This window comes from Bacillus rossius, chromosome 16 (assembly GCF_032445375.1).
Source record: "Bacillus rossius redtenbacheri isolate Brsri chromosome 16, Brsri_v3, whole genome shotgun sequence".
In the NCBI taxonomy this organism is placed as follows: Eukaryota; Metazoa; Arthropoda; class Insecta; order Phasmatodea; family Bacillidae; genus Bacillus; species Bacillus rossius.
The window spans coordinates 23,415,787-23,442,345 of record NC_086343.1 but is presented as its reverse complement, the minus strand read 5'-3'; the positions used below and the strand labels follow the sequence as shown (position 1 = coordinate 23,442,345).

The following is a 26,559-nucleotide window of genomic DNA, read 5'->3' as shown; positions in this document are numbered from 1 at the left end:
TAAACAGTAGCGGATCCAGAGGGGGGGAGGGGGGGGGGGCTAAGGGGCTCAAGCCCCCTCCAAAGGCATCTGGGTCCACTATTGTTTTAGTGTTTGCCTTGATAAAGCCTAGCCTCAGCTGGGTCAAGCCCCCCCCAAACCAAAATCCTGGATCCGCCACTGATAGTAAAGTAAACCCTGTTCAGAATCAGCTATGCGGTGTTGGTGCAGCGGCGTGGGTAAGCAACATGCCCGTGCCGGCGTAAGGGGGAACGCCGCTAGCAGCTGGTCGGTGGAAGCGCGTGAGAAGCGGGGGGGCAGTGGGTGTGGGTGCCGTGTGCCAGATCAACGAGTATCGCTCCTCACTTGGGCCCACTACTGGTTCTACGCGGGCCTGCTAACCTGCCGCAGCGGTCGGCTCGGCACGGCGAGCTGCTGCGGGGAGGAGTCTTCTTCCTTCTGCGGGGCCTTCTCCCGGCGCTCCCGCGGGACGATCACTACGTCTCTGGGGGGGGAGCGCAGGTCCGTCATGCTCAGTCGGTGCGACGAGGTCGACAGCTGCACACAAACCACTCTCATGGCTCCGGCTTCTGCAAATACTTTTTTTTAAAATCTAATATGAATATCAAATCATTCACCAATATCAAATAGTTTTCTAACTGAATTCAACCATACAATGGAACTTTTTTCCACACTTCACAGCAGTCCAAGAACAAAACAATAGCAAAATACTGTAAAATAAAAAAATAAAAAAAAAAAGCAAATTTGTATTATGTAGCAGAAAAATCAAAATTTCTGAAGAAATATTCTTGGCTTGAATTTCTTATAAATGAGCCCCACTTAAAAATGATTATATTTTAAATAGTGATGGGTCGAATCCCATTTTTCCAGAATCCGAATCTTGAATTCGAATCCCAAACAGTACCTCGAATCCAACCTTCGAATCCGAATCCAGATCTCAAGGGTTAATTATAAAATAATTTATAAGTTGAACAGAAAAAATTAAACATTATGCAGAATTATTTAACCCTTTAAATTTTTATTTAAAAAAACAAGGATTTTGACTCTGGATCAAGACGATTCCATTTTTGGTCACATATGTTTCCTGCAGTGCTGAACAAACGTTCAGAGAACACTGTCGCAGGTGGTGAACACAAATATTTTTTGGACAGTTAATGTAGCCTGGGTGAACACGAAGACTGAGTTTTCCAGAATTCGAGGATGTTTATTTCTGGGTTAACTGTAGGATCACGTAAGAATCTGGTCACTTCATCAATTGCTGTAGAATCCGACTTGGTGGATTTAAGGCATTCAGGCATTATCTGTGAGTACAGTGATTCGTGTATCCACGGAAATCGGAAAACGAAATTCAACATCCGACGGAACAATATTTTGTAGTTACCAATTTGACATTTGTTTAAAGTCCCAAATGAAGATAAACGCTTTCCTGAAATATTTAATGGAAACTGAAAGGCGCCATCTTGGCTTCAATGGTTTTAGGCCATAAGAAATGTTGTGCGTATTTTAAAATTAAGCCTCACCAAAGCATAGTGATTAATATGCCCGAAGTTAAAAGGGACGGGGTGTTTTCTCAAGTTAACCCGTTAAAATTCTTTATATTAATATTAGTTATATTTTGTGTTGCTCAAAATGATTGGCTAACAAATTCATTGGTTGGCCATCATGGAATTCTCAGATAATACATATTTTAACGTTGGTAGTCTACACAAACCAAACTTGGTCCTAAAAATAGAACCTGTATCAGAATATTTAAAATTGAATCGCGATTAAAATAATAATTGTATTATTGTATTAATTTTTGTCATTCATTATTTCATTGTTATTACTATATGTGTGACCGTAACTTGTGATGAAAGTCAGCATTATTGTTGTATTACTAAGTAACAGATTTCTCGATAAAGTTATTTAAAAAAAAAAAAAAACAAGATTCATATTACTATTCCAGATCCTAAATGTGCTTTATTTTATATTTTAGCATATTCTGAGAATACATATGTTATTTATGCCTTATTTAATGCCAATGTAGCGACAATGCATCCATATTCATGAATATAAAGTAAGTTTCCCAAATCAGTACATGCTTCATAATTTTTTTTATATAATAACAAATTAAAATTACAATACAGTAGAACCTCGTTAATCCAGGGCATGCTAATTCGGGAATCGGATAATCCGGGACGATTTAAAAGAGCAAAAAAAAGAGAAGTAAAAATTGTCAGCCCTTAAAATTAACGTCACGCTGGCCCCCTTTCAGCTGTCACATTTGTCACTCTTTAAACTTGAGGGGGATGTCCTGACTTCTCCCTTTGTTAGTTTCCACTCGCCAACGCATGGCAGGCGCCTGGCGAGTGACATGTCTGGCTGGCATTCGGCTGTACGAAGGGGGGGGGGGGGGGGGGGGGGGGGGGGGGTAGGCTACCCAAAATTTATGTGTGCAAGGTCAGCACGATCTTATCTTTCTCTCTTCGGCTGTTGTAAATGACCGTGAACTAATGGCTAGGCAGAGCTTTATTTTTTTAAGCCGAGACACTAATTCAAAGACCGCCGAGGTTCTACTGTACCTCAATAGGATATGTTCCTAGGAAAACGTAAACAGGCCAAGTATATTGTAAGCATTTAAGTTTTTAAATATTTTCCTAGAATCCCGAATCTTTTCCTTCGAATCTTTCGAATCTTTCGAATACTAGAGATTCGGTGGGATTCGACCGGCCCATCCCTAATTTTAAATAATTGTTGAATCAAATATAAGACTTTTTTTATTAGTGGTAGACACTAATTGCATATAATATTGCATAAATTAGTAGGTTATTTGGGGCTTTACAAATATCAGTTTTTTTTGTTTTAATCAGTTTTAAAGACAAATATAAATATGTTCTCAAATATGAATACTGAATTCTAATAGCACAAGTGGGTAAAACCTTTTTTTTAAAACATTTTACTTTGAAAAACGCTTGTACAGAGATACCCACTTTCAAGAAAGGTAATTAGTAATGAAAAAATCAACAGGTGTTTGCTTTCACGGGAGACATTAAATTTAGCAGGGTTTTGTATCATCCAGTAAGAAAAGACTTGGGTGTTTTAAATGTTTATTTTTTTACAGAAATACCTCAATGTGATAGTAAAGTATTTTGTATCATAGATAGTGTATCCTTGAATGTAAAAGCTGTGTTGTGATTGGTCTGCGAGGTCACATGGATGTCATGGTTGCAGGTAGTTGCGTAGCCCTGTCAACCGTCATTCAGCGGTAGCCAGTGGCTCTCGAAATCTTTTATAATATGTATTAAGGGACAACACATATAATTTCTGTGGTCCATGCCTAGCCAACATGAAACCTTCCTACAGCGAAACATTTTGAAATTTCTCGACCACTGGCGTTGGCATTAAGGGCTCATGGCACAGCCTTAGTGTGCCTTGGCTGCAGTCCAGAGAAATGTTTTGTTCTCTGCAGTACCATGAGTTAATTACAATGTGACCGCAGGACTAAGTTTTTTTTTCTAATGACAAAGAGTAACATTCTGGCGCCGAGCAATAAGCTAATTGTCTGTGAAAAAGCATCTTGAATTGTTTATTTAAATTTTGTGAATTTTTTTTTAAAGTGATGAATAAAAACCAAACAAAAAAGTTAAGTTTTTTTTTTAATTGCCAACTTAACCAAGATATCAATGAACTAAGATTTAAAATTTTAAAACATCTCCTATTCAGTGCCCGCTGCACATCAATAGTAATTTCAAGTTGTTTTGTAAGACTTGTCACTTTCAAACTGCCTTGTCGTGCCAGTTTGAAACATAAAATAATTAACACCTTAATTCCACAGTAAATTTTCTAACAAGTCAATAGCTAGACAGAATACCCCAAAACTGGTTGACCATGCACAGATGTGACCCATATTTTTTTCTCAAATTTTGAAAACCCACCACGGCAGAAAATAATAGTACAATCCTGTTCTATGGCAAAAAGACATGTCTCTTAATGATTTTTTTGAAAATATATTGAATGGCTAGTTTATAACTAAAAGGCTGTAGTAAAAAGAGAACAAAAAAAATCAATTATCCGAGTTTACAATATGAGTGGAACTCTGAAATTAGATCATTTTCCTAGACGAGTACCACGTGGAAACACTTATGATTACACTGGAAACATAGGCGAGTACAGAAAGCTCGAGGGACATTTTTCCCTGTTTGTGAGTTGCTTGTCCAAACTACTTACGGACGTGGACGAATCTGACTCGGTGCCCCCGGAGAACTGCTTCGCCAGCTCCTTGACGGACGGCAGGCACGGGCAGTACTCGCTGTCGGCGGAGGACACGGCGCTCTCCTCGCTTCGCACGCTGTCCGTGTCCCAGTGCCGGCCGTTGCCGTTCACCGCCGCCTCCGTCATCACGCACGGCGGCTTGGGGTAGCACGTGATGGTCACCCTCGGCGAGACGCCCTTCCCGCGGTCCCCGGGCCGGTTCCTCGCGGCGTTCGCCTCCGGGGCCGAGTCGTGGCCGTTGATCACCAGCATGTTCTGCTTCCTCGGCTGCGCCGTGGGGCACTTCACGGGCGGCTTGCCATTAGCGACGCCTTTCGAGAGCGTCTCGAAGCACCGGGAGATGTCTGCCACTCGCGGTAGCCGCGGCGTGGGCCGGTCGTCGCCAGGGGCGGTCGTGGGCAGGACGGACGCGCTCACGCAACGCTTCAAGGTCTGCGGGCTGCCGCTCTGGATCCTGCGGAGCCACTGCCGCTCCGTCTTGTTTATCTCCCTCTGCCAGCGGGCGACCTCGCTGCCCACATCGTGGATCTTCAAAACAAAGTAACCACATGTATGTAAGTATAAGTGGTTCGTAAACCGACGACAAAAATTTTTAGTTCTTTCAGAAGTCTACATGTTCAACTGCTCTGTCTAACATTTTCAGACTAGATAGAGTTAAACTATAATCTTGGAAGCTCATCAATATACAAAATTACAAATGTTTTTATTGCACCAATTTATTGTATATTTATTGCAAATATGTATATTTGTGGTGGTACTTGAAAACATTTTGCCACATTCACAAAAAAAAATTTCGATCACTCAAGCTGGTGCTTCTACATTGACATTCGTAAAGTATGAATAAATACCAAACATGCAGAGTACAGAATATTTATATGGCTTAGTGAATAATAATTTTAAAAAAAATTGTGTTTACTTGGGTTATACACCTTAAGTCTGTAACTACAGGTAAATACTTGGATAAACCAATTTTTAATGGAATGCCTGTGAAATTAGTTTACATTATTAAGAAAAACTGTTATCTTAATTTAGTGACACAAACTGAACTAGGTGTCACTTAATGCTTGTGTGATGGATGTATTGCTTGGGTCTAGCTTTATGCAGTATGTTGTATGTTGAGATGTTAAATGGCATTTTTAGCACACACATGTTGGTTGTTACCTCTATTAACACCCACTAAACGTTTCCTCAAAATACTTCAAGGCTACCAGGGCCAAGGCCACAAAAGATGCTAATCTACTTTATCAACAGTCACATACTTGGTTCTGAGCAAGATGTTAGGCAACATATTCAAACTGTAGCATTAAAAGTTTTTATTGGGGTGAGTGGAAGGGATAGGGGATAGGTGGGGAATAATCATAGAAATGTTTAAGCCACCTCATACGTACACTTCATATGCAAAAAAAAAAACAATACCTGTAGTTAAAATTTAAGATTGCTACTACGTAAATTAAATCTCACAAGTACCTACCACAGAAATAGTCTACATCATCAACTCTATGAACAAAGCACTGAAGTTGAACATGACAAGAAAATACTTTACTCTTGACCAGAGGCGTAGCCAGGGGGTGGTTTTAGGGGTTCAACCCCCCCCCCCCCCCCCCCTTAGCACCAAATCTTTAATTAATTTCTTATTCATCACTCAAACAAACTTCATATTAAAATTAATAAAATATTTACCATTACAATATTTAAATTTAAGTACCGAAAACTGCTAAAATAGCACTATTTTACACCTTAAAATCCAAATTTTCCCGGGGGAGGACCCCCGGACACCCCACTTTAATACGGGGGGGGGGGGGGGACATTCTTCTTAACACCCCCCATACACAAATCCTGGCTACACCACTTCTCTTGACATCCAAGAAAATAAATAAATAAATAATTATTTTTTTAAAACAGCAGATTATTTTCCCGTTACCTGCTGCAGTTGCGATGCGTCGGTTTGCTTGCTGGGATCCTGGGGACTTGACCTTGAACTCTGGAGGGGGCAGGTGGTGGCTCGCACCTGCGGAGAAGGAGGCAAGCTAGACGTCGGGCGTCGGCAGAAGAGACAGCTCAGAGCGGCCTGTGATAGCACAATGGCTGCCGGCGGCACACAAGCCCGGCCGGGAGGGTGGAGGGGGGGGGGGGGGGGTAGACCAGGTGTGCCGCGACCGGCCTCGCATGACACAGCGTGGCAACTGGCGCCCGCCAGCACAATGGCTCGTGGGACACGCAACGACGAACACACTTCCTGCCCCCCTCCCCCCCAGCCCGACAGCTGCCGGCTCAACTGTGCACACACAGAGCAGCGCGACTCTTTCGGACGACACAACAGTTCCTTTAAAAAAACACACACACATGCAACTCACTCGACGTACAAATGCACTCAATACAAAATTAAAATTCAACGACATAAATTACAAAAATAAATAAATAAAATTACAGTAGTATTCCTTATAGTCTTGTACGGTTAGTGCGGTTAGTGCAACGTGTTAGTACGATTACGACACTGCGTTGTGTAAAACATGCACTGATGACTACTGAAAGAGGCTAAGTGTGTGTTTTAGTCCAAGCTTCAGCCCCCCGCCGAAAAATTCTAGAAAGAAGAATAAAAACTGTGCAAGTCACTTACCAGCAGTGGAACGTCTCCTGTCAACAACGGTACAATGTGTGCGACATGCTGGAAGCTTTTGAGTACCACCCTGTACATTCGTGCTGTTTGTCAGCTGACAGAAAAATTATATTGAACACATCATCACTGGAGTGTATATATATATATATACGTATATATTTTTTTTTTCATTTGAAGCTTTGAATTTCTGTGATGATTTAAAGGGATAGAATATTAACAGCAGTCTAGCACTTATTTAATTTAAATGTAACAATTGCTGTTGCAATCATTTATTTTAATCATGACAGCTACACAGCACAACCTGCGAATACTTTTTTTTTTGTTTCTTTCAATAAATAAACCAATCGGTACTACACAAACATAATTTTTATACCTATTTTCAGTAGATTTTAACAAGAAAGATTTGAAAAACTAGTCTGTCATGCATCTTATAATCTGAAGCAAACGATAACTCCATTTTGTGTTGTTATTTTTCTGAATTGTACAAACTCTATAACAAATTTTTAAATAATCTACCTTTTTTTTAAATCTCAAACTGAATAATATTTTTTTCTTTCTTTAACTGTTTTCAGCTTCAAAGAGACTACCAATAATATAAATGAATAACTGGACATTTTAAATTTAAGTAAATTTATTTAAATTTTTTAAATGAAAGTGGAGAACTAAGAATATACTAACTTTTTTTTTATAGATATTCTTTCTGAATTGTTAAATGTTTCCAGATATAGATATAATTGATGAAACATTTGTTAACTTTCTGCTCTTACAATATTAAACAAAGTGGACATAATAAACATATGATACAATAAAATAATCAATACCAATTTTAATTATAAAAGAAAACTTGCTTTTGAATTTAAAAATGTTTTATGCTGTTAAAGAGAAATTATGATACACAGAAATGTGTATGATTTTTATTTAGCACTTCATTCATCAGAAAATTAGGGGAAAAAAACTGAATGTACCTAGAGCATAAAACAAATCTTTTTGTTTATTAAAAACATTAATGACTTAACAGTGTAAATTAAATGAAAAATTAACACTGGTTTTGTAAGATTGCAAATTCTAAAAATTTGATTCAAAATTCAAAAATTACCAACACGTAGGTTTTAGGCTTAAAGTAGTGAGAAGACACAATGAAATTACGGTGAAACAGTAGCACATGATATGTCATACAGGAGTTAAATGACACACAAGTTTAAACAGTCAGAAAGAATAATGAAGGTCTGGAATATAAGAAGGTTGTCTTAACCAAGGTAAAATAACTAGGCATTATACAATTCAACAGACAACACACCACTTTTATTGTGACAAACAACCTCCTAGAACAACATTACAATGTTTCTACAAGCACAGCAATAGACAGATCTACAAGTGCATCAATGAAGGATTCTGCATGGAACAACTTTTATATCGGGCCCGAAGAGAGAAGAAAGAAAGGCAGTCAGACTTACTGTTTCAGCAGGTTACCAACACGTATCAGGTTGTTGCTTGCACACGACTGGTCTCAGTCGTGCGAACGAGGTTAGCAGACTCAGACCTCTTGTTTGCATAGCGACCGCCTCATTCTCATCCATGCGGTTACGGCAATAATTATCACCCAAGCATGCGGATGTCGCACAGACTTCTCTCACGGAAATAACTTGGCATTCTGGTGTCGAACAGCTGTGTGAAGCAGAAAACTGCTGAGCCAACCTCGGAAAAGCAAGGTGGCTGGCATGTAGAATTAATTGGCAGCGTGTTAACAGTTATGAATTAAACTTTGTATTACCTATTATTATCTACAACTGCGTAAATTTGATTGAGTAGAAAAAATTCCAAACAGCATTACCAGGGCTAAAAATTTTTTCTCAATTTTGAAATTATAGTTCACTTACTTTCTCCAAGCACTGAAGTAGTATTTCACATTATAAAACCAAATTTGTGGTTCAAGTCTCTTCCGAAAGCAATTCAGTTTGTGCCACTTGCTCCATTCTTGAGAACAGTACAGCTGAAACTTAATTTACTAACAAATAACTTTTGATCCACAAATCATAATCATAATGCACTAGCCATTTGATGAGAACTTGTTTAAAACTCGGAGCAATAAATCATTAAAATTATCAAACCCAAAATAACGGCAGCCATTTGCATACCTATGGTTATTTTGTTCATTCTACACAGTCATATTAGGATGATTATAATAGAACACTTAAGTATAAACATGGGTGATTCATTCTGATATTTATCATAGACTGAATAAAAAATTCACATCTCTGAACTTACCCACATCCATATATTATAACAGCCACAAGTTACAACTTTCTCCTTCACAGCTGCTTTACTCCAGAGAAACGAGGCCGGATGAATTACCTATTAGTAGATGATTCAATAGAAACCTTTTTGGGAGACACAAAGAACAGACTTTCAAGAAACTACTGATGGTAAGCATTCACTTAAAAATTGTTCCATGCAGAGCTACAGTGCTATGAATACACTCGCCATGCACATGAGCAAAGTATTGCCAACAGAACAGTACCATTTACAATTCTTATCACAAGCATGCTCAAGGCAGTACAGTTTATATTTTGTACAGTGCATAATTTACACATTCTTTACAAACTACAGATTTTAAGTTCTTTACTCAACATGATAATGTCGGCAATCACAAAAATAGTATACTTCTCTTTGTGAGGAAATTTTATGAAACTGTCAATTACAGAACATTTATAGAAATGAAGAATGTTTTTGCATGATTCTGAAACTGAAACGAAGTGTATTTATCATGAATTCTTTTTTACAATTATGTTAAGTTGGTTTGGTGAAAATGATCAAAATTTATTTATATAATAATATTATGGTAATAAATCATTAGTATGATTTATGATCTGTATTCTGGCACAATGTTAACCACCTTCAACATGAAATAATACAAAGGGCTTATATTTTGAACTAGCTTTGACAGAAAACATTTTTCACCCAACTAATGCTGCTAAACAAAAAAAATGAAAGTCATCAATCAAACAAATGTTCTAATTTGCAACATGCATACGAGTAGTAAGTACAGAAATAAATAAAAAATGAGATTCTAGGTTACACTAAAACAACAGACAAGTGCTTTGAGTTTCATCAAAAGAAAACAGATTTTTGATATTTATAATTATTTTAACTTATGTTACATGCATAGAAGTAAAAAGTAGCTGAAGTCATATGGAGTGGCATGCAGTGCAGTGAGAGTTAGATCTATGAAGAATTACAATATACAACCATTAATATACCTATGTAGGTACTACACAAGTAATATAGGTCTACGTATTTGTTCCTATGCAGAATGTTGTAAGGCTAGCTGATGGTCCATTACATCATACAAAATATTCAGTGGATTCAATAGTGATGAGATTCCGTTATTGTACATTTGTTGTTTTTGAATGATAGCCTACTTCTTTGTAGGAAATTTAAAAAAAATTGCAAAATATGAGGTGTAAAAACAGGTATTTACTATTTATATAAAATGTATAGTAAATTAAATTATACACATACAGTATTATCAGTAACACTAAAGCATTACGTGTTGAATAAAAAAATTATTTTCTAGCTATCCAAAATTTATCTTCGTACATCTTCACATTTTCTTCATATTATCTTCATTCATATGTGATGCATAGATATTCAATTTTGATTTCAGTTTGAACATATAGAGCAGGTATACCAATGTAATGAATTTGGATTCAACAAACAAAAAATATTAACCATTCACTAATATATATTTTCATAATTAATACTACGTAACAAAGTAGCAGTTAAAATTTCATAAGCAATTATTTGGTGTCACGAGAAAATCACTAATTCTATGCAGCGATAAAATGCTACATAAGAACTCCAGCCGAAAAGTGCAAACCTAAAAAAAAATTTTAATATCATTATTTTGTTTCTAGTATTGAGTTATATATTATATATTTAAATTATAAATTAAATACCTACTAAGTTCATGAGACATCAATACATATTAAGTTGTTCTTTCAATAGGATGTGTGTATTACAACTAAAATATTCATAGACATAGCTAAACCCAGCCTAACTACAACCCTAACCATGAAAACACATCACAGATAAACACATATTTGTGTTAAAATGTGATAATATTTCTTTCTGTAGAAAAAAAATAGTTTCATGTAAATTATTTTATGTAAGAGCTTTGGTTTAGGATTAGATAGATAATGCTTCTTACTAACTTACATCACCAAGTTTGATTGGAAGTGGGCTAAGCACTATTTTAAAAAGTCTTGTGTAAAGTAAATATTGCACATCTGATGTCAACCAATAAACTATCCTAAATGCTTTAGACACTGGTGTCTATGAACTAGACCACTTTGCTACAAGAAACACTATGCTAACGCTAACGTATGCTACACTTTATTCGAAAACAGTACATATAATGAGGCAAATGAAATTGTAGGCTATATGAACTGCATTGCATGTGGACATGAAAAGGTACATATTCGAGTCAAGAAATATTTTTTCTTTCCAAATTTGTGATTTTTAAAATTGTGTACATTCTTAAATTTTTAACAGCCACTGTATAATGTAAATCAGGATGATATAAGTTACGATGACAGCAATGAATATGGCAAAGCTGTTTTAAGTACTCCACGACTGATTTCTGATTCACAAAATCGGAGACAAACTATCATGCACATGAATGGCAAGTATGTGACGTAGTTTTCAAAAAAAATCTTGAAAGCCCGTCACGGTTGGGACCAGGGATGTCTGCAAATATCCTAGAGACCGATTTTCAAGATTTTTTTTTTGATGATCTTTCAAATAACATTTGATATCGTAGTCATTGTTCGAATGTAAAATGGAAAATAAATCATTATACAAAATAAACCTATTGTTTGCACGAACATGCCAATTTTTATGTCAGATTGTATCCAAATATTTATATTTTTAAGGAGGCCATAAAACCAAATGCAAGTTGGAAGAAGGCAGCTGGAAACTAAAGCTTCATGACTTCCATCACCATCGTTACTTCTCCGCAACTTGTGACCTGCAGACACCCGGCGTGACGGTTCACCAGATGTCGGACGCGGAGAGCCCCCTCCCCCCGACCCTGGCGCGGAGGCTGCCGCCCATGGCGGGCGGTGGGCGGCTCCGCGCGGAGGCCCGGTGCTTCAGGCTGGCCGCTCGGCGGACGCTGCACAGGGGCTCGAGGGAGCGCTCCACCACCTGGGGCTGCGGAGGGGGGGCGAGGCGGAGCCCCGCCGCCGAGTCCCGGGAGCCGCCGCCGCAGCCCGACTCGGAGCGGGGCCTGTGGGCGGCCCGCGGGGGGGGCCCCGCCTCCAACGGGCCCTCGTCGTACAGGGGGTTCACCAGGAAGTTGGGCGACGCGTTGCGCGCGCGGAAGGCGAAGTGGTAGACGTCCCTGTGCAACATCTCCTCCTCGAGACTCGCCACAGACAGCCCACTTACCTTCGCCTGCTGCCTGGGCGGCCGCTCCATTGCCGGCTGCCCTTCCCCGCCGCTGTTCACGTAGTAGTCGCGGCCGTACCTGTGTCCCAACACACCATGGGCCGCAGGCCTACATCCCACTTTCCTCATTATATGAATATCAAAATCAACTCTCAAAAAGTGCCTCGAATCTACTCCGCAGAAATAAAGTAATATATGGGCAGGAACATATAAAGTAATTTTTTGAATAACTATTCAATACTATAGGTATGTGTGTGGTGTGTGTGTGGTGTGGTGTGTGGTGTGGTGTGGTGTGTGTTGTGGTGTGTGTGTGGTGTGGTGTTGTGGTGTGTGTGTGGTGTGGTGTGGTGTGTGTGTGGTGTAAGTATGGTGTAAGTAGGTGTAAGTATGGTGTAAGTAGGTGTAAGTGTGGTGTGTGGTGTGTGGTGTGTGTGGTGTGGTGTGTGTGGTGTGGTGTGTGTGCTGTGGTGTGTGTGCTGTGGTGTGTGCTGTGGTGTGTGGTGTGGTGTGTGGTGTGCTGTGGTGTGTGGTGTGGTGTGTGTTGTGTGTGTGGTGTGTGTGGTGTGTGGTGTGTGGTGTGTGTGTGGTGTGTGTGTGGTGTGTGTGTGGTGTGAGTGTGTAGTGGTGTATGTGTGTAGTGGTGTATGTGTGGTGTGTGTGGTGTGTGTGGTGTGAGTGTGTAGTGGTGTATGTGGTGTGTGTGTGGTGTGTGTGTGGTGTGTGTGGTGTGAGTGTGTAGTGGTGTGTGTGTGTAGTGGTGGTCAATTTTTTTGTCAAATATTTTTTTATCATTTCATATATGTGTATTTGTGTCTATATATATATATATATATATATATATATATATATATATATATATATATATATATATATATATATAGACACAAATACACATATATGAAATGATAAAAAAATATTTGACAAAAAAATTGAACGCCAACAACTTGAATTATATTAAATTATATTAAAGAAATATTAGTGACCAAAACATGGTAACTAAGCCACGGCTTTCTACTTCATCACTGAAAAATGCTGAAACTATCGGCCTTGTCAAGATATGACTCGGCAGTAATGCTAGGATGAACAGGTTAGCAAAGAGCAATGAAAATGTTACACTGTAAGCGCAAGGGATTTCAAAATTTGGAAGAAATAAAAGTCTATCTAACTCTAAAGCTATGATTTTTTTTTTGTTCAAAACAGTTAATTGGCCTAAAACGGTTTTTGACTTGATGTTGAGTTCTGGGAAATTAATAACTTTACACTGATGTTCTTTGCAAAAAAATTATTTTTTGAAACACTCAGCACTGTGCAGTGCAACTCATGCACAAGATAAACAAGTCTTAAAAATCATTTTACACAGATAATGCTGGTCCGATGGTAGCCGGCCCATTCATTCTGTGTATCAAAAGTTAACTCAAAATATAGATGTTCATATATGTAATCTTAAAAAAAACTCCCATCAATGTTTGTTGCTATGTGGAGGTACCTATATGTCTGCCTCCGTGCCAATGTTCTAACATTGACTTAAAAGGCTAAATAGTACTAGAAGTGCAAAAAAAAATATTGACAAAATTGCTACAAGGAAAATGCTCGAAAAATTTAAAAAAAAAGTGGATAATAAATGCACAAGAGATTGAAGTGTTCGTCAAGTAACTTGCATCAAATTTGATAGTTCTCACAAGTAGTACCTAAGGGGTACACATTGTTTGCCCTACAGGCGTTTGCCCTAAACGTAGGGCAAATGCCTGTAGGGCAAACGACTTTAGGGCAAATGCCGTTTAGTGCAAACGACTGTAGGGCAAACGCCGGCAAGCACTTATGTTTTGGATTAACGAAACCACACCAACTTTTAGGGCAGATGCCTGTAGGGCAAATGCCTGTAGGGCAAACGACTGTCGAAAAACTTCTTTTAGGGCAAACGCCTGTAGGGCAAATGCCGGAGCCTGGTCCGAATGGGATTATCAAACATTTTGTGTAAACGCCTTTAGGGCAAATGCCTGTAGGGCAAACGCCTGTAGGGCAAATGACTTTAGGGTAAATGAAGTTTAGGTTATTTTGGGTAATGTAGGTTTTTTCAATTATGTATCGATTCAAACAGTGTTCTTGTAGTTTATATTTCCTCCGCAGGTGACAGTACCTCAATAAATGTTTTCCCTCTAAATGCAAAGTTTACAAAAACGTAGCTAGATGGCACTTATGTAAGCCTATATCGAGGTTTGGTGGGAATTCGTTTGGTATGAACTTCCTAGATTCACCAACAGATGGTTCCCTGCGCTAAGTTCAATGTTATCGAATATTTTTTCTGTAAAATATTTCGGAACATAAGGTGATGTAAGGTCTTCGACCAAAAAAAAATCGTATGATAAAAAAAAAACAGTATTGGCGATTTAACAAAAATATCGCTGGAAAAAGGTTCAACTTTTTTCCCGGGGCTTTGCTTATTTCAATTTCAGCTGTCAGACGTGCATTTCGCTATCATTACTTAAAATATTACGAGCATATAGGTAAATAATGCGAATACTAGCTGTTAAACATTTTCTTAATTAGCATAATAGTACTAATGCGGTTAAACTCCTACATATTGTTCATACTATTTTATTTCGTAATGTGTACACAACATACCTACAGCTGAAGTACACAATGAAGAAGTATTCCAGTTCGTTTTGTTCTGGGGTTTCCATAATTTGCATTAATTACCTCAAAATCATATTAACCCCTTTTTAACCTTTTAGCGATTGCATTTCGCTAAATGATTATAGTTTGATTAGTAGTGTTTAAGTCTTTATTATTACTAACATTTCTTTTCTTTATACTTAGTTATTTAAAAAAATATATATACTTATAACCCTTTTTCACAGGTTATGGCTTGAATTCCACTAAATGGAAAAATTGTGGTTGGTAGAATTAGTATGTTTATTATTGGTGGTCAATATCTTTTCTTATAATAGATTATTTTCACAGATAAAACTTTTATTTTAAAACCATATATAGGTACCCCTTTCACCTCTTTAGGGGTTGAAATTTGCAAAATGATAAAATTTTTGTTGGTAGTTTTTGAATGTTTATTATTAGTACCCATGGTATTTTACTTCGCGTTATTAGATTCGGAGATATAATTTTTCAATTTTCAAACCATATTTATCCCTTTTTCACCCATTGGGGTTGAATTTCGAAATATGATGATTTTGTTGTTTATAGTTCTTGTGTGTTTATTATTGGTTCCCATTATATTTTGTAAAACTTTATTAAATTCAAAGATATGATTATAATCATGAACACAATTTTCACCCCTTTTTAAACGCTTAGGGGTTGAATTTAGTAATTAAAATTTGCGGTTATTAGTTCCAGTAAGTTACGTTTATTATTGGTACCAAATATCTTTCATTTTGCTACATTAAATTTGGAGATTCAATTGTTAATCTTAAAACCATATTTACCCTTTTTTCACCCCTTTAGGGGTGGAATTCCGCAATTTCATATAGCATAGTATATACGATATCCGAAGACCTTTGTTTGAAAAAAAAATTATCAAAATACCACCAGTAGTTTTCAATTGATGCCGGAACAGAAATACAGACAAATAGACAAACATAAAAAAAAAATTAAAAACTATATTTTCTAGTTCACAATAACGTAAATAGGCGTTTAATAGTTGTTTCGTCAGTACTTTTGTATAGACTTTTCATCTCGAAAATAGATAATCTATAGATTTGGTAGCCGAGGTAATTTCCCATGTTACGAGAGGTAAACAAGCTGTGTAACCTGACAGACACAAAACAAAAATAAATAAATAATATTGATACCTGAAAAGAAAAATTAAACAAAATTACTAAGTTAAGTATTAATTGTGAAGCATACGTTATTAATAATAAAAATAAGAAAAACATAATAAGTAATTACTTACGCATATAGCGCCTATCTGAATTGTCAAAATGCATTAGTAGTGATGATGGTTAATGTGCGAATAATAAACTCAAAGCGTTAAATTATATGTTCGTTTATACAATATTAATACTTTATATATTGTTAAATATATTTTTACTCGATATTTGACGGTTATGTTCCGAGAAAGACAACTGTCAACTCCGTTGTATTGTTATTTAATGCGTTACATTATGTCATTAGAGGGAGAAGGGGAAGGGAAAAAAAAGAAGGCACATAAAAAATAAAAAAAGCGCATATTTGAATTCCTAATACAAATACTTTCGTTGCAACAATGCAAAAATGTTAACTGCTTTCGTGACATATTGTTGGGCCGGTATCATCTGCAGTCTATCAGTTTATCCCGATCCATATTGTTTACGATTCAAATGAGTATGACACGGAAACAAAATGTAAAAGGACAAAAAAAATACAGCCTTTATCTTCAAAGCTTTTGTGAGGTTAATTACTTTCGATTTATCTAAGTCACGCTATTTATGTGTCGAAAGAAACTTGAGATGGATAATAAGTTACCTAGTATGAACTGTAGTAATTATACTTCACATACATGGGTAAAAGGAGGGGGAAGGGTACTGTTTTACGATTAACCGAAAATGTTGAGTTTGTTAGTAACAAACCTGCCTTATATGCGACAAAATATATTCATATTTAATAACAAATATTAAAACATAAGTTACAAATTAAAATAAATTTTATAAAATATCGGGAAATTTTGAAACTAGCCCACGCAATTAGTAATAATAATATTCAACACATGATAGTAATCAATCACTTGCATATATATAAATATAAACAAATAATATTATGTTATATATAAGACATTTTCCGAACAATCACAGAAATTTCCAAATGTCGTCCCTACCACACTTAATTAAGCAAATCTCTGCCTAGTATGCCTACTAAGGAATACCCTAAAAACTATTAATTTGAAACATTTGTGTAACTTTATACATATATTCTTATAAAAAAACTACAAATCGCTGTATTAAATAATTTTAGTAATAGTGTCCATGAATAAGAACGAAATAAAAACAAGTGAAGCACTGCTTTCTGCGAGTGGGATATGATAACAATGGTTTCAAGCTCAATGCTAAACCGCCCTAGCTCTCAATACTAGGCTGCCGGGTAGGGCCTACATAAGTATCGCAATAGGGCATTCATCACATAGCACATAAATAAAATTTTAAGGAGTGAACTCTTTCAGCAGCATACACGAAAACACCTTTTCTATTACGTAATCGCATATCACTATAAATACGGCTGAGAAACCATACAATTACCATGTTATGTGTACTAAGGTTGTATACAAATTGATGTTTTGTTTTGATTCATAAACCATGTCAAAATATGAAACTAAACTAATAAAAACTACAAGTCATTTGTACGATTTCAAAGACGACACGTAGACAACATGGCATACACTGCGCGCTCAAAAATAAAACTGTCATTGCAATCTAGAAGTCTAGAAGTCTTTCCAGCACAGCATGAACATAGCAATGAGACAAAACAAAAATAACAAATAACGTATTTATTTATTAAACATAGGTGATGGTGAAAAGACGTCACTTGCTCCTACTAAGTTATGAATAACATATTTTCCAGTAAATTCTGTTTGTTTAATTGTTTTGAAAATAAATTAACTATAATTGCACTTTTTTTTTGCGAATATGCTGATTCATTAGCATCTGAAACAGAGTTATAATTAATGATCTTTCTTTGTGTATTATACTTTTACGTAATTCATTATTGTACATTCCACGACATATCAAAATCGTTCCTAGTTTACACTCATACCTATGACATTCATTCAAATATTGTGGCAATATGGATGATATGATTAAATGCATTTTGAAAAGTTGTACATTTCATTGGATGTCACACATTAAATCAGTCTTTTATTATACTTCACTTGTTCCCATAAAACTTATTAGGGGTTAAGCTATAGATGGTCTGGGTGAATTAGCAAAATATGCACACTCTCCATGGAAGTATTTTCACAGCATTCTACAAACATATTAATAAAACGACAGATTCAGTTGGGCACATGTTATATAAAAATTGAAAATAGGCATGAAGGTCTAAAAGACTATTTTAACAGTAACTTTTAAACACTGAAAATGCTTTTATAAATGCATATGTATAATCCTCTGCCTTAAATTATTTTAGGGTCATCGTTTTTTGGACGACTTCAAGTGAAAATTCCAACAGGCAAGGATAATAAAATTTTGTAAGCTCCTTTTGCTAACGCTTGTTTTTATATATAGCAGCAATATTAAATTAAGTTAATTTGTTCGCTAGTTACCCCCCCCCCCCAACAATGGAAAATATTAAATCATCAACATCTCTGTTAAAAAATTATTTAAAAAATACAATCCAGTCACTGAGATTGGCGCACCATCTGTTGTAAGTAAGGTTCAATTACCAGCTGCATTCTTAGACTTCAACGTTGGGAAAGCAAACCGTATGTGCTGCCATCTAATTTGTGAATTTTGTACTTTGTACTCATTTGGAGAATGGTTCCAACATTTGTCAACAGGGGCGACACACGTAAAGACATCTATCTTCGAAACGGTTCGTAGGGCAAACGCCTGTAGGGCAAACGACTTTAGGGCAAACGCCGGCAAGCATTCATTTTCGGATTATTGAAAATTCGCAAACTTTTAGGACAAACGCCTGTAGGGCAAACGCCTGTAGGGCAAACGACTGTCGAAAAACTTCTTTTAGGGCAAACGCCTTTAGGGCAAATGCCGGAGCTTGGTCCGAATGTGATTATCAAAAATTTTGTGCATACGCCTTTAGGGCAAACGCCTGTAGGGCAAACGCCTGTAGGGCAAACGCCTGTAGAGGAAACGACTTTAGGACAAACGCCTTTAGGGCAAACGCTTTTAGGGCAAACGCCTGTTTGGAATGAGGAATGCGAGAATATGCTTCGAAAATGCGTTTAGGGCAAACGCCTGTAGGGCAAACGACGCACTCCCGTACCTAAGTACACATTTCCTTACTCCACTTGCAAAGCAATACATTATTCTTCTTTACCAACAACTGTAGACATCAACAGTGGTAGGATACATAGACCATTGTCATTACTTCTGAGAATTGTTGAAATTGAGACAAATAACTTAAAAATATATCATATTTATAGGGTAAAAATGGTATTAAAAATGTTTTTACTAATGGAAAAAAACCTTATTTAAGAATATAGGAAAAAAATATATATATAAAAAAAAGAAGGGGGGAAAAACTCTTGCTTCCTCAAAAATAAATAAAACAATTTTGGTAAAAATAGTAAAACCTTAACTCAGCTGACAAAGATAATAGCAATATAACTAATTTTTTTTTTAACCAAGAAAAACCAGAAAATTATTATTTGAAAGTACAGGAAACTATAACAGAAAGAAATTAATACTGCATAAGCATTACTTGGGGTAATAAAAAGGATAACAAAGTGTATTCTCGCATGTGTACATTTATTTGTAAGCACAACTCACTTCTTTGAATCAGGCTCCGCGACTACGCTCACTTTCAGCGGGCCAACGACGACTGGCTTCCGCTCGCTCGACGCGTCGGGAACGTCGCTGAAACACAACCTCGTGCGCATGTTTATCTTATCTCCTGCTGCACCTCGAGCGAGGCCACGAATGGCCCTTTAAAGCCACACAAACGACAAAACAACGATAGCTCCCCTTTGCGCTGCAAGGTTAGTCCAACTTCTTCAACGTCTCGGCAAAGAATACATATTGCAAGCAATTAAAAAAAAAAAAACATTTCTGGTTGGACATGAACCTGATAGCAATCAAGGTTTCAAAAATATTTCACAATTTTTTTTTTACACTACATATATTCCTCAGATAGTAAATAGCCTTTGTCCCTAGGTGTGCAAATTAATTTTTTTTTTTTTTATGTTCATGGTGTAGAGTGTTATGTCGGTATTGGTACGCATATTTCCAAGATCACATAAACCCTCTTGTCCAAGTGCCGGGCCCGCCGCCATAACTGTCCTCGCAGGCCTGCCAATCTATATCCTGTCCTCTTGAATACTTAACACTACATCTCCCTTTCTTTATACTGTTTTGTGCCCACACTGTTTTCACTACTGTACGACCTGCACTATTGCACTACACCTCTACAGCTCCAGCCGTTTTGGTCTAACCACTTGTCTTCCACTCCTGGTCTTGCAAATCCCCTTACTCCTCTCTGACCCTTGTATTTCTTTCTCTGTGAACCCTCGAAAGTCTTCTTGTGGAGATCCCGGCCCTTGAAGGTCCTCTTGTGGTGAGCCTTGCGTTGGTGACTTCCGAGGAGAAGATGACTTATGCTTATCAGCCCCATCTGCTTCCTCTGCTGTTCGGGGAGTTAGTCGCTTCTCTTTTACTGCATGTGTCACTTCTGACCCTGTTGTTGATGCCTGGTATGGCCCACGCCCATGTCCTCGGATCTGCTCATCGGGCTGCCGTACTTCGATCAAGTGTTTCCTATTCCGGCGCATATTGCGGACCCCCGTTTCGACTAAATATGATCTGAACTGGTCTGCGGGCTGTAGTACCTTGCCATATCTGGCAAGGTCGGTAATCCACACGGTCACCCCTGGCTGTAATGGATTCAACTCATACACACCATGCCTTGTATCATAGTTGCGTTTTGATCTCTCTTTGATGTGCTGATCCCTTTTCCGAAATTCTTTCAGAATGCATGGGTTCCACTGTGGTTGTAGGGACGCCACGGTATGGGGTAATGTGGTCCGTAGCTTTCTCCCAAACAATAGTTCCGATGGTGAAAAGCCGGATTCCAATGGAGTGGCCCTATAAGCGAGCAACCCTAAATTTGGATCAGTTGTTTTGGACAAAATCTTCTTTGCTATTTTAACTGCACTCTCTGCTTCGCCATTTGATTGCGCATACTTTGGGCTCGATGTAATGTGCCTAAACCCATATTCCTTTGCGAACTGTTGGAATTCTTTGGCTGTAAACTGGGTACCCCCGTCTGTACGCACAGTTTGAGGTATCCCATGGCGAGCAAATATGTTCTTCACACGTGCAATTACTGCCTCTGCCGTCAGCTGATCTAATCGCACTACTTCCAGGTACCTTGAAAAATAATCCTGTAACACAAGATAGTGTGCACGGGCTAATTCAAAGATGTCCATTCCGACCAGCATCCATGGGCCACCTGGCAGTGCCGAAGGCTGTAATGGCTCAGCTCGCTGGGTCCTCTGTTGTAAACACTGTTGACAGTTTTCGACCATACTCTTGATATCTGTAGTGATACTTGGCCACCATACGGACTCCTGTGCCCGACGCCTACACTTAACTACCCCCATGTGGCCTTCATGTATTTTACTGAGCATGTCTGAACGTAAATGTCTGGGGATAAATATGCGTGAGCCTTTCATAATAAGTCCTCTACTATATGTTAACTGTCCTCTGTACTGCCAGAAGTGGGAGTGTTTGCTACTAAAGCCTTGCAATATATTATCCTTCAGAACCTGGCATTCATCATCTCTGTCCTGTGCTTCTGTGATGGTTTGAAGTGCAACGTCTGAAAATGGTGTTTCCCGTACGACTGCTTCCACAAACAACTCTTCTTCCACAATGTCAGAGGTCCCCTCACCTGGCTGATCCACAGGAGCTCTTGACAATGCATCCGGAACAAAGAACGTTTTCCCTGCAACATGTTCAATAGTGTAGTCATAACACATAAGACGCATCCTCATCCTCTGCAGCCTCGCTGTTAACTCAGTCAGTGGTGTAGAAGTCAGCAGTTGCACTAACGGTTTGTGGTCAGTCAATATTAGGAACCGTGTGCCCAACACATAATTTCTGAACTTCTCGCAGGACCAGGTAAGTGCCAATGCCTCCTTTTCCACTTGAGCGTATCGTGATTCTGCCTCACTCAGACTTCGAGATGCAAATGCCACTGGTTTCCATGCACCTTGTTGATATTGCTCCAATACGCTTCCTAAGCCAAAGGAAGATGCATCTGCCAAAACTCTCACTTGTGCCCCCTGTTGATAAAGAGCTAACCTGGAGAGCTGGGCTATTTCCTCCTTCAGGTTCCTCACTGCCTGCCGCTGTGGTGCGTCCCACACCCAATCTGTATCTTGACATAACAAGACTCGAAGTGGCTGAGTTTTTTCCGCAAGGTTGGGAATGAACTTCATTAAATACGTCACCATGCCCAAAAATCTTCTTACTTCTGTCACATTAGTCGGTTCTGGCATGTCACTAACAGCTTTGGTCTTGTCCGCATCAGGCCCCACCGTACCTTCTGATATGACATGACCTAGGAACTTCACAGTCTTCACTCGAAACCGACATTTAGCCTTGTTAAGGGTAACACCATGCGCCACTAATTTACCTAGTACCGCTTCCAACCGTTTGTCATGTTCTTCTGCTGTGCGGCCACAAACAAGAATGTCATCTGCCTGGTTCACCACACCTGGCATCCCCCACACCAGATGCTGCATTTGTCGCTGGTAGTGCTCCGGGCCTGATTTTATCCCAAATGGCAGCCGATTGAAATAAAACCGCCCAAATGGTGTGATAAAAGTTGTGTATGGCGCACTAGCTGGTGACAACGGGATCTGCCAGAACCCACTGGACGCATCCAAAACTGAAAACCACTTGGCATCTTGCAGTTGCGCTAGCGACTCTTCCACAGACGGTAACTGTAGCCTCTCTCTGAGTATAAATCTATTCAACTGAGTAAAATCGACACAAATCCTTACCGAACCATCCTTTTTGGGTACCACGACCATAGGTGCACACCATTCGGTTGGTTCCTCAACTGAAGTTATCACACCCTCGTGAACCATTCTGTCAAGTTCTTCTTTTACCTTGTTTCTTAAGGGAAACGGAACACGTCGTGGTGCTATGACAGCATATGGCTTAGCCCCTTCCTGCAGCTGAATGTTGTACTCCCGTCGAAACTGGCCAAGACCCTCAAAGAGTGGCAAGAATTTGTCAACACAACAGGGTTTTGACTCTGTCACCTCCTCTGCCTTCTTAACAGACATAATATCGAGCGCCTTGATTGCAGGACGGCCCAGTAACGGTACCATTTGCTCTTTGACCACAAAAATTTCTTGTGTCACTTCCTGATTTCCATAGGACAGTGTTGCCATTGTAGTACCCACCACATCAATGCTATTTTTTCCTGCCCCAAACAATTTCTTGTTCGTCGAACCAATTGTTACCTTTAGATCCCGACAGACATGCTCTCCAATTACCGTTACATCGGCCCCTGTATCAACCTTGAATGAAAGCTCTGTCCCAAATAACTTCACTTTCACATACCATGGTTGTGAGCATATTTCCAGTGCCACTTCTCCCAAGTAATACTCCCGTGGACCTGATGGTGACTGCTGTGAAGATGCATGACATAGACTGTGTTCACTTTCCAACTCTTGCACTTCCCCATGAGCACAGCACCTACCATAATGCCCTACTTGTCCACAGCGATAGCATTTTGCTTTGTTAGCTGGGCACTTAGACCAATGATGATTCGGTTTGCCTCCACATTTGGAACATTTAGTGGTTATGTTGGGACTGGAACCACTTACATTACTTGTACCTGCTTTCTCTTGCTGCGCTGTCTCCTTATTCCATCTGTAACGCCGCTTAAAATCGGGTTGGCTTTTGCTGTGTTGGACTGTTTCGACCATGGCATCCTGTGCCCGAACAAGGGTTTGCTGATTTCGTACCAGTTCCGCTTGTCGAATCCGTGTGACCGCTCGTGCTGACGTTAGATCTTGGTCCATCTGGAGCGACTCCGACAGCTTATCATCCGCAACACCTATCACCAATACCGTCGTTACGAGCTCGTCCTTAAGATCCCGTAAGTTGCAAGATTCGGCCATCTTAAAAACATCGTTTATAAATACATCGGCCGGCTCACCACTCTGTTGACGCCGCTTAAAAAATTTTGCCCGTTCATAGATTATGTTTTTCTTTACCGTGAAAAACTTATCAAACCGTGACTTCACTACACTATACTTCTTCATATCTTCCGCAGACAATGCAAATGATTCTAGCATTTCGTCCGCCTCGGAACCCATGCAATACAACAACATGTTGACTTGGCTGTCTTCCGACTTATTGCAAAGTTCCGACGCCACCCGAAAACGTTCAAAACGTTTGATCCATTTTGGCCAGTCCGCCAGCGCACGAAAATCAAAATTTTCTGGCGGAATAATGTGAAATTGCACCGAAGTTGCCATGTTGTACACCTCCAAAACACGATGCGTGGGTCCCGGTTTTACTGGCACTTGAATGATGCGCACACGCCGACTACCATGTCGGCCCGAAGATTAACACTGCGGAAAACACTACGATTAATACCGGCGTAGGAAATACCGCTGCCACCATGTTATGTCGGTATTGGTACGCATATTTCCAAGATCACATAAACCCTCTTGTCCAAGTGCCGGGCCCGCCGCCATAACTGTCCTCGCAGGCCTGCCAATCTATATCCTGTCCTCTTGAATACTTAACACTACATAGAGTGAAGCTAATTCTTTCAAATTTTCGGAGAACCAGACTCAATATTGAAAATAAAAGAACAATAAGCTAAACAATAAATGAGTAATAAACCATTACCAAAAATTTGATTAAAATATATAAATTTACATGCCGTGTTGCGTATTTCATTTTTTTTTTTCATTAGTCATAACTATTATTTAAGAGCTTTTACAAAAAATATAGTGCTCTTATACTTAACACTTTGTTTTAACAAACAATATACTAAATGGATATTATCTGATAAAAATAAAAAATTGCACAATTGTTATAACCTTAATAGGAAATTATACCTACGGTGTGCCAAACTTTAAATAATAACATACCATTAAAATAATGTTCAAGATAACAAGTAATGTATTTTTTTAACAAAAATGTTTTTAAGATACACTGAGGTTGGATGAGTAGTTATATTTACAGAATACTTAAGCACGAAACTCCCATTGGAGATTATTGAAAGCACTCAAGGGACTTTTATTACACCTTTATCTTTATTTCTCTGCAATAAATTGTTATGGTCACCTATCAAATCTCATTGATGTCCTATTTACAATGAAAAGACTGTGCTCCGATCTCCAGCCTTATGCTTAGAGGCGATACCGTGCTAGAAGCATCAGCGAGCGTCGCACTTATCATCCAGCCTCACCGACACAAATACAACCTCTCTAGGTCAGGCGTTTAGTAAATATCTGGTGAGAACATTTATGAGACTTAACAGCAAATGCAAGAGGGCAATCAGAATAAATTTACAAGAAATTTCCTTTGTTATGACAACCAAGTTGATTCAGGAGTTTAATTTTCTGCCAGATCTGGCCGGAGGTGGGAAACTCAAAATGAAGATGACGAATACCGAGTCACACAACTTCTTCCTCAGGTCCCCAACGGGAAGTCTTTACTCATTCAGTAAGCTTACGTAATGCCAAAGTTCATGCACACCTACAGAGTGTGATTACCTCCTATTGGTAACTGTTTAGAAAAAAAAAAAATTAGTCGCACTTCAAGGAAAGTTTAAAGGATTGTGACATAACACAAAAAAAAATTGCGGAAAAAAGATAACAGATAACTTCATGAAGTAAACAGTGATTCATTTAGGTGGAACAAATATTACTTAAAATATGGTGCAACCATGAATTTGTCTTGTTTTCAATTGTTCTTTAAAACGTTTTATGTGGAAAAAAAAATTAAGACACCCAAAAAAATTGCACTCACAGAGTGAAGCAACAACATCCTAAAAAAATTAAAGACTGTACCAATAAATGTTCCAAGCTACACCACAAAATGTTTGAACATATTCGGTTGTCATATTCGGTTTTCATTTCTTTCAGAAAATATTAATTAATTTTACCTGACATTTCAAAATTCTCAAAATTTGTATGATCTTGACAGCCAAGAAACATGAAATGAGTTTTTGTGATAGAAATGCAAACCATTTCTTGAAGTAGCCAGTGCCATTGCAATTAATCCTAAAAAGTTTCAGTTCTGCCATAAATTAAATTCTGGTTATTTGTACACTCCTCAATTCCAATTCTACGGCCTAAAGAATCAAAAAGGAATTACAAGTATTAACCGTTGTGTTGAAATATTGAACCCTTTAATTGTTTTATTCATGAACTTATGTTTCCAGAATCAATACATATTGTAATTTTATGTATATATTACATGATAAAATACAATATCTTGGGAAATGGTAAAAGATAGGTATGAAGAAAAAAATTGACATAGTAAACTTCAGAGGTTATCAGTGTTGAAGTTTTTAATTAAATTTATTTCCTCTATTTTTTTTTTTTA

At 38.3% G+C, this 26,559-nt stretch overlaps 1 protein-coding gene across 1 annotated transcript in view; it reads right to left on the bottom strand.

The window, feature by feature from the left end:
- Positions 1 to 26,559, bottom strand: part of LOC134540328 (uncharacterized) — a 227,961-nt gene that overhangs the window by 18,519 nt on the left and 182,883 nt on the right. The window contains exons 17-21 of the mRNA XM_063382989.1: positions 19,747 to 19,833; positions 12,317 to 12,395; positions 6,173 to 6,259; positions 4,207 to 4,779; positions 382 to 537 (exon numbers count right to left, since the gene is read on the bottom strand). Coding sequence (XP_063239059.1) covers positions 382 to 537; positions 4,207 to 4,779; positions 6,173 to 6,259; positions 12,317 to 12,395; positions 19,747 to 19,833 — 982 coding nt within the window. The remainder of the gene's footprint in view (positions 1 to 381; positions 538 to 4,206; positions 4,780 to 6,172; positions 6,260 to 12,316; positions 12,396 to 19,746; positions 19,834 to 26,559) is intronic.